Genomic DNA, 15,758 nt, shown 5'->3' on the forward strand with positions numbered 1-15,758 from the left:
CTCGGCGGGAGGCGTGCCGTGAGGGCTGCGGGCGAGGCGAGCTGCAAGCAGAGGGACGTTGCCGGCAGCGCCGCGGCGAGACCCGCCGCCGAGCCCTTGCCGGGAGCGGGGGCTGCTCGCACCTCGCGGCCGCTCTCTCCAGGCCGTATATGCGCAGCCACATCCCCGTGCTGGCCCGGCCCGGCCCCCGCTCTCCGCGGAGCCGCTCACTGCGCCTTGAGCGACGGCGGCTGCGCCTTTAGCGGCGGGCGGGCGGCACCGGGCGGCGGCGGCGGCGTCTCCCGGCCGCGTCTTTCAGCGCCGCAGGCAAGGGGGCGGCGCGGGGCCTCTGCCGAAAGCCGATGGGGCGCCGGAGAGCAGGGTGCCGGAGCGCCCAGCAGGCGAGCACCTGACACGGCGGAGGACGGCTTGGCTGCGGGCGGGCAGCCCTGAAATGGCGAAAGCTCCGCTCCCAGGTAAGTGCTGAGCCTGCGCGGCGCAATGGGGCAGTCCCGAGGGGAGAGCGAGGCCCCCGGGGCGGGATGGGGCGGCCCCGAGGGGAGCGCGGGGCCCCGGGGGCGCGGCGGGGATGAAGCTCCGGCGCGTTCCCCGCCCACCCGCGGCTCCGTGGCAGCGCCGTGTCCGCGTCCTTCGCCGCCGGCCCTGCGGAGCGGTGAACGCGAACTCGTGTGAACGAGGCGCGGGTACATTCGTCCTCGTCGTCGTTATCGAGCACGGCCCGCTCTGCCTTCGGCGCCCGCATCTGCCGGTGCCGTGGTCAAGGCACGGCCGTGCGAGTCTGCGGGGGCATCGCAGGCGCCCGCGCCCATCGCCGCTGCCCGGCCTCCTCCCCGCGCTCCGCCGCAGCTGCTCCGGGAAGGGTCGGTTCCAGCTCCCGGGGAATTCCGTGGCTGCCGCCTGGTCGGGCCGGTGCTCGCTGCCGCCCGCTCGGGAGCAACAGACTCGGGAGCAGCAGCCGTGGTCGGAGAGCAATACAGGTGTGCAGTTGGGTGGAAAGCCTGCCCTGCGCCTTACCCATTCATGTGACTTGTGCTTCCTCTGGAGCCTGAGCAGTGTGGAGGTTGGATGTCGGTTGGCCTGGGCTGAGAGCAAGGCTTGAGGATGCTCAGCAGCAGCAGCAGCGCCCAGATGTCCCGTGCCCGGTGGCAGGTGCGGCCTGAAGGAGGTAGCATGTGTTCTGTGTGCACGAAACCAGAGCAGATGAGAGTGCAGTTGCTGATGAACAAGTGGTTTTATTCTAGGTTGCACACAGAACCCTTTGCTGTTGCAGGTGAAGGCCCAATTGCTATGACTGAATGGTCAGTATGTGACATTTCTGGTGTTTGGTGCCAGGTCTGGACACAGCTTCACAGCAGCATGGCAGTATTAAAGCTAAACCCAAAAGGGTGTTTTTTTCCAGCACTGTTTATTTCTTTTCTCCCCCAAAATAAACATGGATTGATGGCAGCCCAGAGATGTAACACTCGAAAACATTATACAACATTAATAATTTCAGAGGATGCAAGTATAGGATTGAACTAAATGTTTCTTTTCTGTCTTTGGAAGATGAAGAAGTAATCAAATAGGTGAAAAGTCTCATGGCTTTTTTTTTTTTTTTTTTTTGCATTAGCTTGCAGTTCTTTTAAGTTTGTTAGGAAAATAAGAAGACGGTGTTGCTTTTGCTTCTGTGATACATGAATAACGCAGCCTACATGCGTACTTTGCGTATTCAAGTACAATTTTGCACAGGAATTTTAAAACATAGTACTTGTCTTGGATGTGATTTTACTGAAAAAGTATGTATTTTGAAAGAAGCTTTGTGATGGCAATACTTATTGCAAAGAAGAGACCATTCACAAAGAAGGTCTGGAAGAAACTATCTGGTCTAGGCATAGGGAAAATGTGCTGCTTTTATAAAATGAGCTTACTGAGTTTACCAGTGTGAGCTGCAAAATGCACAAATATTAAAAAGTTGTTTTGCTTGTATGTATGCTACCTTGCAGCTCCTGCTAGTGCTGTAGCCTTACCTCAAATAGAAAGGAACACCAAAATTGTAGTGTTTGCTCACTGTTGAATGACAGGTGTGCTTGTAAAGGGGTTTTAGACATGGTCCACACTTTACTCATTTGAGTAGCCAGATCTCACCTGGTGAACTCCAGACCCTAAGCACTTGAAGTTGTCCCTATCCAGAAATGCTTGGGCATTTGCAAGTGTAGATTGTAAAACCACATAAAGACAATTGCAGATCACCACCTGGCATGTCCCCGTGGGAGTGGTAGAGTATCTGCTTTTCAGCTCTGACTTCATTTTTAACAGAGCACAGTGACTCAAAAATGCCAGAGCCTCCTCAGAAAGCCAGAATCTCTGCACTATGAAAGTAGAGACTTTGAGATGTGTTGCAGGCAGTCCACCTACAGTCATTGCAGGAAAAGATTGGAGAATATTCATATCTTCTCTGGTTTTGGGGAGTCAGTTTGGAGGAGGTAATGACACTGCTGAGAGGGAGGGTGAAGTTAATTTCAGCTGTGGGGAAGCTGGCATCTGAAGCATCAAGAAACAGCTCTGGGAGATGTACAATGTTTACAGGAAAGTTTGATCTAGGATTTGAAGTCTGAACAGTCATGTTAAACCTCTTTTTTCTCTTCCTCCACCTCACTAGTAATCCTGTAAAGTGCAAGACTGCAAATGTCACTGGTACCTTAAAATAGGGGCTTTAAGACCTGCATGGCTTAGATTCTTGATTTGTTTTCTGTACTCAATATTCAAATACATGCCTATCCTTACCATCTGCTGCAGAACTGCCAGTGGAGGGATATAAACAGCAGACAGCCAGGGATTTCTCACTGTGAAATTGCTGTGACATGAAAGACACTGAATGAGGAATGGGAGAGAGGAGATGATTGTGTTGGCCACTTCTGACCACAGTGGCTATCAGTTAGGTCTTTCACTTCTTGACAAGAGAACCTGCAATCTTTGTGGACTTTTTTCTATCTGTAATTATGTCAGGCTTTCTCAGCTGTGTATTTTGACAAGGGAGCTTGACATCTTGACTTGATCTTCCATTTTTTTTTCCCCATCCCCTTTGGCATTTTGTGTTCTCTCTACCCTCCCTCTCACCTCCCACTGTTATTTTTTTTCCTCTTTTCTGTTAGCCTCACAGTTTTGTAGGCCTCCCACTCCATGCCCCTCCTCAGCCCCTTCTGCTGCATTTGTTCCATTTCAGCTTCAACTGATTTTATTTCAGTTCCAGTCTCTGATGCAGATTCATTCTGTGATTTTGGATGAGGAGGCCTGCTATCAGTGATGGCATATATGGTCCATCTTTTTTGGTGGTCAGTGTGCAGGCAAGGACTTCTTCTGATCAGCATCTCCCTCTGTCTTGTATGAGCTCTTGAGTCTAAGGAGTGCCTCCAGTAGTTAAATTCACATACTTGTAATGTACGTCTTCAGTTTTACGATTTCCAAGTAAGAAATAAAAAATAAGTAGGAAATAATAGTGGGTGAAGTTGGCCTCCAGTAAGTCTTAACTTCATAGTCACTAGGTGGGTATATATACACTGTGTGGGTAGCTCAGTTAAATCACTTAATGGGTAGGCAAGAAGCATCTGAAACCGGCAAAACAGAAGGAAATATTATTATGCAACCACAGTTGGTAGCAATAGCAAAGGTCATTCCTCCTACCCAGCATCTCTATCCAAATGGCAAAATGACTTGTGCTTTTAAATTTTATTAGGACAACTGCCCCTGAATTCAAAATGGTGTGCTTCTAAAACAAGTTTTGACAGGTGGAATTTTTTTAATCTCTGTAATAGAGTCTATTGTTTATTATTTTTTTTAATTGAGGTTAATTCAGTCCTCAATATTTGACTTTGTAAAAGCCTGAGTTTCCAGTAGCTATGAGAACACTGTGAAGCTGTTTCATCTCTACCTAGGTGTGGTGATAGTAGTCAGGAGTGCTTTCTTTATCATTGCCTGTCTTCTGGCATGTCCTTATGTCTGGACTTGATTGGAAACTGGAAAATGTTTCCAAGCAAAAGATGTGGGAAAAGTCTGGGTCTCCTGCAAAGCTTGAAATCTGTGATAATATGACAGTGAAGTAAATAATATTGAATTCATTTGACAGCAAAGCCAGACCAGTGCTGTAATTGCATCCAGTGAAAACTGCAGCTCTTAGCCCAATCTGCTTGAATGCATTTTCCTGGCAAGTCTGGTGTGAGCACACCTGAGCTGGGATGGCCTCTGGAACCAGCCTGTGATGCTGCCACTACACAAGGGGCTGGCATGGCTGGCATTTGGGTCATTCTGCTTGCTTTCTGTCTGTCCTGCTTGCCTGACAAGGTAGCCAGTGACACATGCACTGGTAAGGAGAAGAGGGAGATGCTGCAGTGACTCTTAGACTGATGCTTCTAGACTGACCCTACTGTGCCCTCACAAGTGCTACTCTGCCCTCACAAGTATGTTTCAGGAATGAAATCAACATACTCTCATTCCCAGAGAGTATGTGCCAGTCCTGCCCATGAAGTGCTTCTGTAAACAGTGATGTGATGACTCCAGTAACGGGGGTTTTTTTTTCAGTTTCAGTAAGAATTTTTAAAAGCTTTCAAAATTAGGGGAAGGCAGAACCAGTGAAGAAAAGTAACATGGCTGTGTTTTCACAGCAGGGCTAGGCTTACTTCCTGCTGCATTTGAAAATTAATTTTCTTCTCGTTAGATCCAGTAGCAGATTCAATCCCTGTGCCTTGGTAAAGTGTGCTAAGAGGACATAATTTCCACAGGAAATTGTTCCTTCCTTTTTCCAGAAGATATTCTTATGCTCTCACATGTTTCACCTCCAGGTGTATGCCACCTAAGGACCTGGAGCCCGTACTGTGTGGTGTTGCTTTGTGCTGTCAGAATTGATGCCAGTTACTGGAATGGAAATGGAAAGTAGATGCCTTTTTTTTCTCCTGACATGGTGTGCATTTTGAATACTATCTTTCTTAACAGGTAATATTGAAGCAGCATTTTTGGTACTGGTAGCAGAACATGTGCATACTGTTGAGTGACAGTGGTGAGCTGTTTTGTCTTAGGGTGCTTGGGACTTCTATGATGAGTGTGTTTTGGACACTGGGCCTTCCAAAGGATATAGGAAAGCGATTAAAGCTGGGAATCAACACCATTAGCGGTTCAGTTTTCAGAGAAAAAGCTTTGTTTTTTAAACTTTTTCGGAGACTCTTCAGCCTTATTTCACTTCTTACCTGTTTTTCTGTTGCCATTTTCTTAGTCCTGAGAATGTTGGCTAAAGAACAGTAGGGTCACTTTAATTCCTCTTGTGTTTTTCTTTTTTTTTCTCTTCTAGAATCACCCTCATATCACATGTAATGAAGCATGCTCATGCACTGCTTTATTGTCATATCATTGCCAGATTGTAAAAAAAAAAAAGAGACACCTTTGGAAAGAATTTGGGTTTATGCCTCCTGACCAGAGGAAGCTAGAGCTGATTCTTGTCTTATATGTACTTTTCAACTGCTGGTGATTTCTTGTGGAGCTATGGAAGACTGAGCCCTGCTGGTGTTTGTGGGTGAAAGTAGAATTGGCATTTTCCATGACTGTTCCGCTCCTTTGGTCTATTTGTGGAACATATCAGAGATTGCATCATTTTAGTGGGTTGTTCCTTCTCTGGATGGACAGTATTAGAAGCTGCTGGTATATGAGTGGGAACTGTTTCTTCTGCTGTTTGCTGGAATTATATACACTCACTAAACACCAAGGATTAAATTTGTCTTGCATCTGAATTAGGATGACGTGTACAGAGGTGCAGTCTGCCTTGCCTTCAACCAAAGTGCTAGTGTTGCATAATAGAACATGGAACTATTTCTGTAGCAATTTTTAGTCATAAGATCCTGGCTATTTTGCTGCTTATCACAAGAGGTTGCAGCCGATTATCATCTGTGGCTCTTCCCATTATGGAAGCTGTTATGCAGGATAGATTTCAGTTGTGATCCTTACTTATACATAGTAGGGGTAAAGAAGTCAATATCTAACATGCATCACAACACCTCCATCAGTCACCAGATCACTGATGCAGCAAAGTTGCAGTGAAATTCCAGCTGTTCTTTGTTGAAGAAAAGAAGACTTTTTTTTTTTTTTTTTTTTTACTGAGGAGAATCCCTGATTGTATTCTTAATTACAATTACTTATGGTTAGTGCTAGCCTACTAGGGCATTGAGCTTCTGTTCATAGTTCTGCAACGATGGCTCTGCTGTTGTATTCTCCCTTGCTTTTGCTGTGCTCGGGGCAAGCTCCTGCCAGCTGCCTCTGTGACAGGTGACTGTCACAACTTGCAGTCCTGTGCAGAGAGAACAGGTTAGATAGGAAACTTTACTTCTGCCTCTTCTAGAAGAAAAGCACCTGTGCATTTCTGTGGGCTCTACTTCCTCCTCTGGGAAATGTTACTCTTATATCCTGCTATCTCTCTGTCGTGCCGCCCCGACAGCTTGTGGGGAACTACTGTATGTGCTTCCAGTTCAACTATTGTGACTCACAAATTGGTCATGTAGTGTTCAAGGCATTTCTCCATGCTTTCCCCTTCTTTGATCAGAAATTGTGATACTGAACAACTGAAATGAAATGAAAGTTGCTACCTGGGTGCAAAAACTTCTGAAATCTGGCTGCTGCTAAGAGTCAGCTGACTGATCTGATAAAGGTAGGATCACTGCTGTAGAAGCATAAAGTGTCATTACCGAGGAGCTCACCTGTGCTCTGAAGTAGGGCTGGCCTTTTCATTCTCTGAAACAAAATTATAAAATAAGATATGCAGCAGTTGACAGTGTAAATCAAATCAGTGAGTCCAGGAAATGCCAGTGTCTAATAAAATCAAGAAATGTTAATAGAGTCCTCTGAAGGTTAGCCTAATGCTAATCTGATGGCACTGAAGGAAGCAGACTCAATAGGACCAATGTATTAGGGCAATGCAATGCAGTCCAGCCAGCAAATCAATCTAGATGTGGAGAGCTGTGAGCTTTACGCATATTTGTGCTGCTGACTGTGGTTATGTTTAAGCTGCTTCTAAATCTAGAAACATTCCCAGTGCAATATAATAAAACTTATGCTCCCAAGATCTCTTCTCATAACCAGAATTTATGCCTGGATATTTGTGACTCTTTTCCCTCCCCTCCCTTCACATTCTACATCAAACTCCAAGGTCCCTGGAACCATGGGCTTTTTTTGTGGGGTGAGTACTATTATTGATTTTCAGCCAGGCTAGTGGCAGTTCTTCTCCAGGGAATTGCTGTTTGCTTTGGAGTACCTTTGAAGTTTTTACAATTTTTTATTTTTATAGCCTCCTCCCTTGCTCCCTTGCTCCCTCCCTCTTTTGGTCCAACCCTCCGTTCATCACTCTGTTTTTTTTGTGGTGCTTCCCACTTTGTGCTTTTGGAATTTTGGAATGCCTTCTGTTCCAAGCATTGACCCAATGCAGACTTTTTTTCATTTGAAGGTCAGAATAGTGTTTTTTCTCCCACTATTTTGATGACTGTAGTGGTGCATTTTAGGATAGATATGTACCTGAATGGAGGGGCTCCAGTAGCTGCCAGATATCACTGGACACATTGCCAAAACATGGTGTACTCTTGGAATGAATACTGACTCCTTAATAGCCATTAAAAAAAAATTAAAATGCTATTAATTGACTATTATTTTTACTTACTTCTTAATAGCCATTTTTTTAACCCTATTAAAATGCTATTAATTGATTATTGTTTTTACTCACGTCTTGGCCAGCTAAAATCTGCTGCTTCTTACCCCCCTTCACTTATATTTCTGATTAATTCAGCTATAGGTGGAGTAAATGAAGAACAAAAGGCTGTGATCTAGTGGCATGTTTTCTCCAGAATAATACAGAAGGATGCGTCCTCTGTTTGAGTTGCTCTTTTACTGCTGAGAGAAGAAGAATGCTTTTGTGGCCAGGGGCTCAGGATATTAGAATCAGGTCTGATGTCATCATTTGCGGAAATGAATAAAACTAAGGACACTATTCTGGTGGGTAATGAGTGTCCTTTCTACAGTAGTGTTGTTAGGGGTATGGTGGATTTGATCCCTGGTTCTCCACTTATTGTGGGGAGACTTTGTTGTTAATATAAGGAATATATTTCACTGCTTCTTTCTAGTGTTGGGTTGCTTAGATGTAAGGAGAATTCAGATATTTAGACAAGGCTGGCTTACTAACTACAAATTAGTTTGAATATGATAATCCATTAGGACCATCTAAGCTGTCATGACTATATCTGTTACTGTACCTATTGTAATGTGGTTTTCCCTTCCTATCTTCAAATGGCAAGCTTCAAGTGAAAGCCCCAGGCCCCAGCAGAGCTCTCTGATGAAACCAGTTCAGTGAGTGAGAATTAAGTAGCTTGTCTGCAAATCTGTGAGCCAAATAAGATGGCACTTATTTTAGGAGTTAAATTGAATTTAAGTGGGAGCTACTGTCATGTCCTGGGGAAATGCTGCTTTGTGTCTTAGAAACAATGTGCAGTTTGAGTGTTGGAATGGAACAGTCACACAAATTCAACAGAAAAGAGTTTGTCTTTTGAGGTCACTGCATTAGCTGAATGCAGGCTTATCTTTAACACAAACTTGTTTTAATCACTTTCGTTAAGTGGAAGTATTTTTTTGCCATCCTGAGAGCTCTGGCTGGCTGACAGTTGAGATTAAAGTGTACATGATGCATGACATCTTCCTGAGGCACCTACACAAACTGGTCATTAATGTGTTGGGTCAGGGTCTTTTCTGGAGCAGAGGTGAGCATTCCCTTGTGTTAATGTGGGTCTCCTTGTGTTTTCAGCTGGCCCATGCCGATTTGGTGGTGCTCAGCGGCACATGCAGAGTGTTCTCAGAGACTCTGTGGAGAGCTCCGATGATGAATTCTTTGATGCGCGGGGTGAGTACACATTTTTGTCGTCCCCTCCCCTTTTTTCCCCCCCAGTTTTGCAACAGCTAACTCAGCTGCTTCATGGGTGAACTGACAGCATTGTCCTCATTAGACAAAACCTCCATCAGTTCTATCCAGGATTTGTGCATGGACCTGAATTTACCGGAGTTTGTTGAGGTGCTGGGGTGGATGAGTGAGCTGCCCTGAGCTGAGTCTGATGTCAGAAGCAGCAAAACACCACCAGTGCAGAGCTTATGGGGTCTGACCCTGATCCTCCCCAGCTCAGACAGTGTATGAGGTTACAGTGGGAGTGTTCTTGTTCACAGTTCCTGATGAAGGCCATTGGTGTCCACGTTGTCCACTTTAATGACCAATGTCTTAGGTTTTCCACTCTATCAAAACTATTTCTGGAGGGACTGGGATCTCTGCTTGTTCAAGGAGCAGTATTTGAATGCTTGTGGATTTCATCACAGGATGTTCTGACTTGGAAGGGACCCACAAGGATCGTTGAGTCCCGCTCCTAAGTGAATAGCCCCTATGGGGATCAAACCTGTGACTATGGCACTGTGCTCTAACCAGCTGAGGTAACTGCAGCACTCCCTAAGTCATGTGGGAGGCCCTGAAACTTGACATGGTTGGTTGCACGCAAAGTTTTGTTCTGAAGTGGCAGAAGAATCTGTAGGTTGCGTGCATACACAAGCTCCCACCTCCAGTGGGAGGCTGGAGCTCTGGTTTTGGTTTGGTTTCCAGGAACCAAAATTTACACTTTTCCGACACATTTCACTTGCCTTTTTCTGAAAGAGCTTTCCTTAAATACCTAAGTTGTAATGTCAAAAGTAGTCTATGTAGTCTGAAATGCTTGTAATGACAGTCACTATAGCTTTTATAATGAAATAAAAAGTCACTATGTAAAGATAATGAACAACATCTGTTGCTGTGTTGTTAATCCCCTAATAACAGACTTTTAGTGAGAGATAATATGTGATAAATTGTTTCTGGGGATCAAACTTAAATGTGCATGGGAGACATCTAAGCATGAAGAGAATGAGAATGAGAGATGGTGATCTTTTCCCACTGGGTACTCAGTGAGACTAGGATACCCAATTTGTTTAAGCTGCATTTAAATCTTAAGCTTTAATGAATAGAAGAGTTGGAAATAGAAAATAAATATACCCTATGCTGATCTTCCTCCACATGCCTTTGTGCTTTGCAATGTTCTACCATGTGCTTAAAATAGCTGTCTTGATGATTTCAGCAATGTTTCCAAATTCCACATGAAGCTGCAGTTGTAACTTTGAGCACCAACTCATACTTCAGTTTTTTTCTCCATAAAGAGAACTAAAATGATGATGTTTCAGACATTCTAGATGGCATAGTTTTCTTTGATGTGAATAGATCAAAAGTCTGACTAGATTCTGTCTTTGGGAGTATGATCACTTACTGTGCTTGATGGAATATTCTTTTGAATCATCAAGATTCATTGTTCAGTAGTGCTTTGAAGGTCAGTTTGGTGCCTGCATTTTTGGAGCTGGCGAGGCATGCACTGTAGACTGAATTTGCTGGACGTGTAGTCCATATTGAGTTAACACAAGTATTTCCAAGTTTAGATTACTTGATAGTTAGCTTGCAAAAATGCTCTTCAAATCAAGTTTTGTTTAGATAGATTTTTATTTCTTCAAATCCTGTCACTGGTCACCAGAGAGATATCAGCAACTTCCTCTCCATGGCCCACCTTGAGGAAGTTGCAGACTGCAATGAGGTCTCCCCTCACTCTTCTCCAGACTGAGCAAACCGAGGGATCTCAATCGTTCCTCATAAATCTTGGTCTTGAGGCCATTCAGCATCTTGGTTGTTCTCCTCTGAATGCTCTCTAATAGCTTTAGATCTTGTATAATGGCACCAAAACTAGACACAGGACTCCCATGTGAGGTTGCGCCAGAGCAGAGCGGGGCAGTCACCTTCCTTCAGCTGGCTAGGGTGCTGTGCCTGATGCACCCCAGGACACGGCCTTTCTAGTTGCCAGAATGCACCATTGACTCATATTCAATTTGCCATTATCCTGAACCCTCAGGTCTCTTTCCTCATGGCTTCTCTTTAGCCCCCTCTCCCACAGTTCATAGGTCTAATCAGGATTACCCCATCCCAGGTGCACAATCCAGCACTTGCGCATATTAAATTTCATATGGCTGGTGATTGCCCACCTCTGTGGTCTATCCATATCTCTCTGCAAGGCCTCACTACCCTTGAGGCAGTCCTTGGGTCCTCCTAATTTAGTATCATCTCTGCTTTCTCCTGACCAGCCTTTCAGAAATAAAGTGTTTAAATGTCAGGAAAATAAATGTACACAGAAATAAATACTAGCAAAAGAGGCAGAAGGCGTTTCTACACTCAGAAGCTCTCTTGGTGATAAGGGAGCTTGTGTCTTTGGTAGAGGAAAACATATGTGTGAGCTGAAGTAATTGGTGTTATCAGTAGATTAAGTTTAGCACCAAAGAAACAAGAGGAGTTTGTTTGTGCTGGAGTGAGAGAGACCTGTCCAGGACAGAGACTGTGGCTTTCACCTCCTAAAAATGAGGTAGCTTGATATCCTTTTTCTGTCTCCAGCATAAAATTTTCTGCAGTGTTTCTTACCTATATTCCTCACCCATTCTCTGTAACTTACACAGAGTGCTTCATCAATGTTTGATATTCTTGCAGCTGCAAAGTGCAGCTGGAGTTGAGTACTATGGGGTTTCTTCATGGGAGAATTTGGAAGTTGTCTCGCATCTAGCCATGTGTAATTTGTACTTCATAGACAGGCGGAAGTAGGAAACAGTGGGCACAGCAGTAGGCACCATTAAAACATAACATTAGTGAGCTGCTTTTGTATTCTGAAAAACAGCTGGGGTCAAATCTCAGTTTCTCAAACAAAGAAGTTTCTGGCTGGCAGCCTTGTAAACACAGAGTCAAGCACCTGTGTTTGAGATGAAGCAGCTGTACATGTTTTGACTGTTGATTCATCTGTCATGGCTAACTACTTAATTCAGTGAAATCCATATGGAAAGGGAGAAGTAATATTTTACTGTTTTATATTGCCTGGCTTTCCTTTGTTTCTTGCTTTCTATGTGACATGCCATAAGTTAGGCAGGAATTTTACAGTGTCAACATGCAAAATTATATTTGATGCAGGAAACTACCTTATAATTTAATTGCAACATACCTCTGATCACAGAAGGTGAAAATTACAGCTGAATACATCATCACAAAATTATCAGAATGTGAAATTCCATGTTTGACTAACATTTTTTTCCTCAGATTTGAAAAGCTGCTCAGAGAAGCCTGCGCATTCCCATTTGGTTGTTTTATCAGACTTCAACAGCAGACAGGCAGACACCCCTATACTGATCTCCCCACATGCCTGCCCCACAGCCTTTAAGCTGAAAAAAAATCTTCCATAACAGCCCTCTCATTTGTTTTCCGTTCTTTTCACTGGTCTTTGTGCCTGCTGCACACACTTGCCAGTGTTCTTCTAATAAAAAAAGTTAAAAGAAAAAACCAAAACCAGCCAACTACTCTAACACTCAAAGTGATTGCTATAGACTTTGTTTTGCAGTGGCTGCTCAAGAGAGAAAAGATTCAGGCAGTCCTCTCTTTTCCATGTTTTTCCTGCACATAATCTATGAAGCGTATAGGATTGCTGTAAAGCATATGAGTAGGCAAGAAGCTTTCCTGAATAGTCCTGCATAACCTGTTACATGTTCCCATTAGGGGTTCTAATGAGTGTTTATTTCTCTCGATTGCTAGTTCTCACTCTGTCTTTTTTCTCTTTTTTGTCACAGCAATTTATTTTGTTCTTTTTCCTCTTACAGAAGAGATGGTGGAAGGAAAAAATGCTATTCTTATAGGCATGAGCCAGTGGAACTCAAATGACCTTGTTGAGCAGATAGAAACAATTGGGAAGCTTGAAGAAAGTCAAGGTAACATTTAGCTTGTGTAACATAATGCTTAAGAGTTAACAAAAACATCTGACTACTGAAGCAGTTCACAGTGAAATGTCAGTTCTTTATTCCTGCAGCTGTGTTCATGAGCACATTGTCACTAGGTGCCAACTCCTTCCCTTTTGGAAATCATACTTTTCCCATTTCGCCTGGTCTTTTAACTGGAATTGTGGAGCATTTTGCGTTGAGATCCACAGCTAAATCCTGTGTGTTTTTCTTCTTCTGTGCTCTGTAGTAGTAATTTATGAGATCTGGTGGTGTGTGTATGTGTAAGACTCATTCAATGAAGAAACTGTGGAACTTAACACAGGAACTGTCATGCTGTGATTTTCAGAGCAGGATTGGACTCAGTGATGCATGCCATTATTTTCCTATAAACAGTGCAGTCTGCAAAATGCATCTGCAGTATATTTACAGTATTCTTTCTCATTTGTTAATAGAAAGCATATGTCACAGCCTTCATGTGAACATATTTCTTATGACAGATTTGTCATTATGAAGGGCTAGCAATAGTGAAGCAGATGGCAAGAAACAGCATCATTTCTCATGAGAGCATGATAATGGAAATAGCAGTTTTCTTTTGGGACTATCACACCTTTATGCTTTGTAGCCAACACAAGTTCTCTTTTTCTTTTTTTTCCCCTCTAAATTTCTCCCTAATTAGCATAGCAAAATATTAGGGATATTTTAAATGGTCTGTGTAATAAAAAAAGAGGACCTGTCTTGATTCTTAGTATGGGTCCAAACTTGACCTCATGATCTCAGAAGTTTAGGAGTGGTCGTATGAATTGTCTTCTAGATTCAGGGTACAAACTTTTTTTTTTTTTGGTCATGTATCAAACCCATGCCTTTCATGCCTGCTTTAGGGTGTGGAATCACTCAGTGTTTTTCCTTTCACCTGGCTTTCTTCTTGTGGTGATCTTGAGATCTGTTGTACTCCACCTGAATAGGCAGGGCAACAAGTTACTTCAGGAAAGCCAGAGATGCAGAACTTGCTTAGTGTCTCTGAATCACTGGTGAACGTGTATTGTTCTGTTTGTCTACAGGATTTCCTGTGAACAGAACTTTCTGTCTCGAAATCAGAAATGGGCCTTACCTCCACAAATGTCTGTAAAAGATGTAACAGACAAATATTTATATTATTAATGTGTCTCTTTTCCTTTCAGGTGAATTATATAGAACCTCTTTAAGAAAACAAAGGTTCCCTGCACAAGGCAGTATTGAAATACATGAGGACAATGAGGTGAGATTTTTTCCTAAAACAAGCTGCGCTGATTTTCAAGGAGTAGACGTGTGGAAGTACTCTCATATTGTGTTATGTAACTGTAAAGTCATCTGATGCCTTAGTGTGTTTTTCCCGTGTTTAGTAGGTGCACATGTACTCACTGAAGATCATCACAAGATTTTTAGACATTGCTTACTTACATGGAAATAGGACTCAGTTTTCTGAAGAGAAATTGTTATGTCTGCTTAGTACTTGACTGGAAATGCAGGTTTTGTGAAGCAGATTCAGCAGCAGTCATGAATTTGGTAGTAACAGAATTGCCTTTATTTAGAAGCAGGAAAGAATCTCAACGAGTGGTCCTTCCAGAAAACTGATTAAGGTCCTCTGTCCACACATAGGACAGGTAATGGAAATGCCTACTTTACCATTTTTGAAGAACTCAGTCCTACAACCCCCATAAAATGATGACAGTCATTGATTGACTGCAGTCAATTAGTCCTTGAGCACCTTGTCTAAGTCATGGCTGAGCTACTCCTTAGAGACAAATTAATTTTATTCTCTTTGAGTCTTCCTGTGAAAAATACCAGTTAAATTCAGCTGAGAGACTTCTCATACCATTGACTTCAGCAATATTGACCCACTTGATTTTTTTCCTTTTTGAAGCTTTCAGTTTCATCAGCTCCTCAGCAGTGGTGCTTATTTACAAGCAGACATTGTCCATGGAAGGAAATATATTTAGCTTTTAAAGGGAATTAAATTTCTCTTCTGAAAACTGGAATGAAACCTTATGGAGAAGGAAATTGTAAATCAGTGCATGAAAAAGTGGAACCTGAAAAATGCTTACATGATTCTCCTGTATTTAAGCAGATACAAGTGAGGTCAGCAAAAAGCCTTCAGAATTAGTACTTCTACTGGATACTAAAATTCATGGGCTGAACAGAGGTAGTGGAATAACCTACAATTCTCTCATTTTCGGCCATTTCTCTGTCACCATAATACAAGTGCTAAAGTTACCCATTTCCTTTCATTCCAGAACTTAAGAATAAACTGTCCAGAACATTGCCTGATTCTGAATAAATCACCCAATCTAGCATTTAATGATCCTTAGTCAAAAAACGTTACTGTTATTTTTACAGTGTGTTCATATTTGGTCAGGAACTAGAAATCTTAAGGAATCCTGACATCCAAAGTGAAGAAGAAAATAGCAGTCAAGATTTAACAACAAAAAATCTGACCTTTTAATGTATTACTGAGTTCTTCAAGTGCACATGAGTATCAAGGGGTAAAGAGGAAAAAAAGGGTGAAATTGTGAGACATTCAAAACGCTTTTCTGGTTTCAACAGGAAGCATCTTGGTTATCTACAAAACATGCTGATTATTGTCTATGTATGCGCCTGTTCACATATTCATAAATTTGTTTGTGAATTTTATGGATATCAGCAATGATGCATTTTTTTACTTTTTCAGTAAGTGTCTTTCATTTTAATGAGAAGTTACCAGTCTCAAAAGCCTGAGATAACTGCATCATCTGCTTTTGCTGAATGTTTTCATTGACAGAGGAATTTGTCTTTTTTGGACTCGTGATGGTTTGAATGAAAACCTTGCCAGTAAATTAAGCAATCACTAGGATACCTAGACGGATAATAGCTTATGCTGCCTGTGGAGTTTG

At 42.9% G+C, this 15,758-nt stretch overlaps 1 protein-coding gene across 2 annotated transcripts in view; it reads left to right on the plus strand.

Moving 5' to 3' along the window:
- The first annotated feature begins 61 nt into the window (after window positions 1–61).
- PITPNM3 (PITPNM family member 3) overlaps window positions 62–15,758 on the plus strand; it is a 37,825-nt gene continuing 22,128 nt past the window's right edge. The window contains exons 1-4 of one of the 2 annotated variants that reach the window (XM_064728986.1): window positions 62–455; window positions 8,801–8,896; window positions 12,736–12,843; window positions 14,031–14,107. In XM_064728986.1, the coding sequence (XP_064585056.1) occupies window positions 434–455; window positions 8,801–8,896; window positions 12,736–12,843; window positions 14,031–14,107 (303 nt within the window). In that variant the 5' untranslated portion in view covers window positions 62–433. Of the gene's footprint in view, window positions 456–505; window positions 978–8,800; window positions 8,897–12,735; window positions 12,844–14,030; window positions 14,108–15,758 lie in introns of those variants that run through there. The other variant, XM_064728985.1, reaches the window with a different exon arrangement.

This window comes from Zonotrichia leucophrys, chromosome 19 (genome assembly GCF_028769735.1).
Source record: "Zonotrichia leucophrys gambelii isolate GWCS_2022_RI chromosome 19, RI_Zleu_2.0, whole genome shotgun sequence".
Taxonomy (NCBI): domain Eukaryota; kingdom Metazoa; phylum Chordata; class Aves; order Passeriformes; family Passerellidae; genus Zonotrichia; species Zonotrichia leucophrys.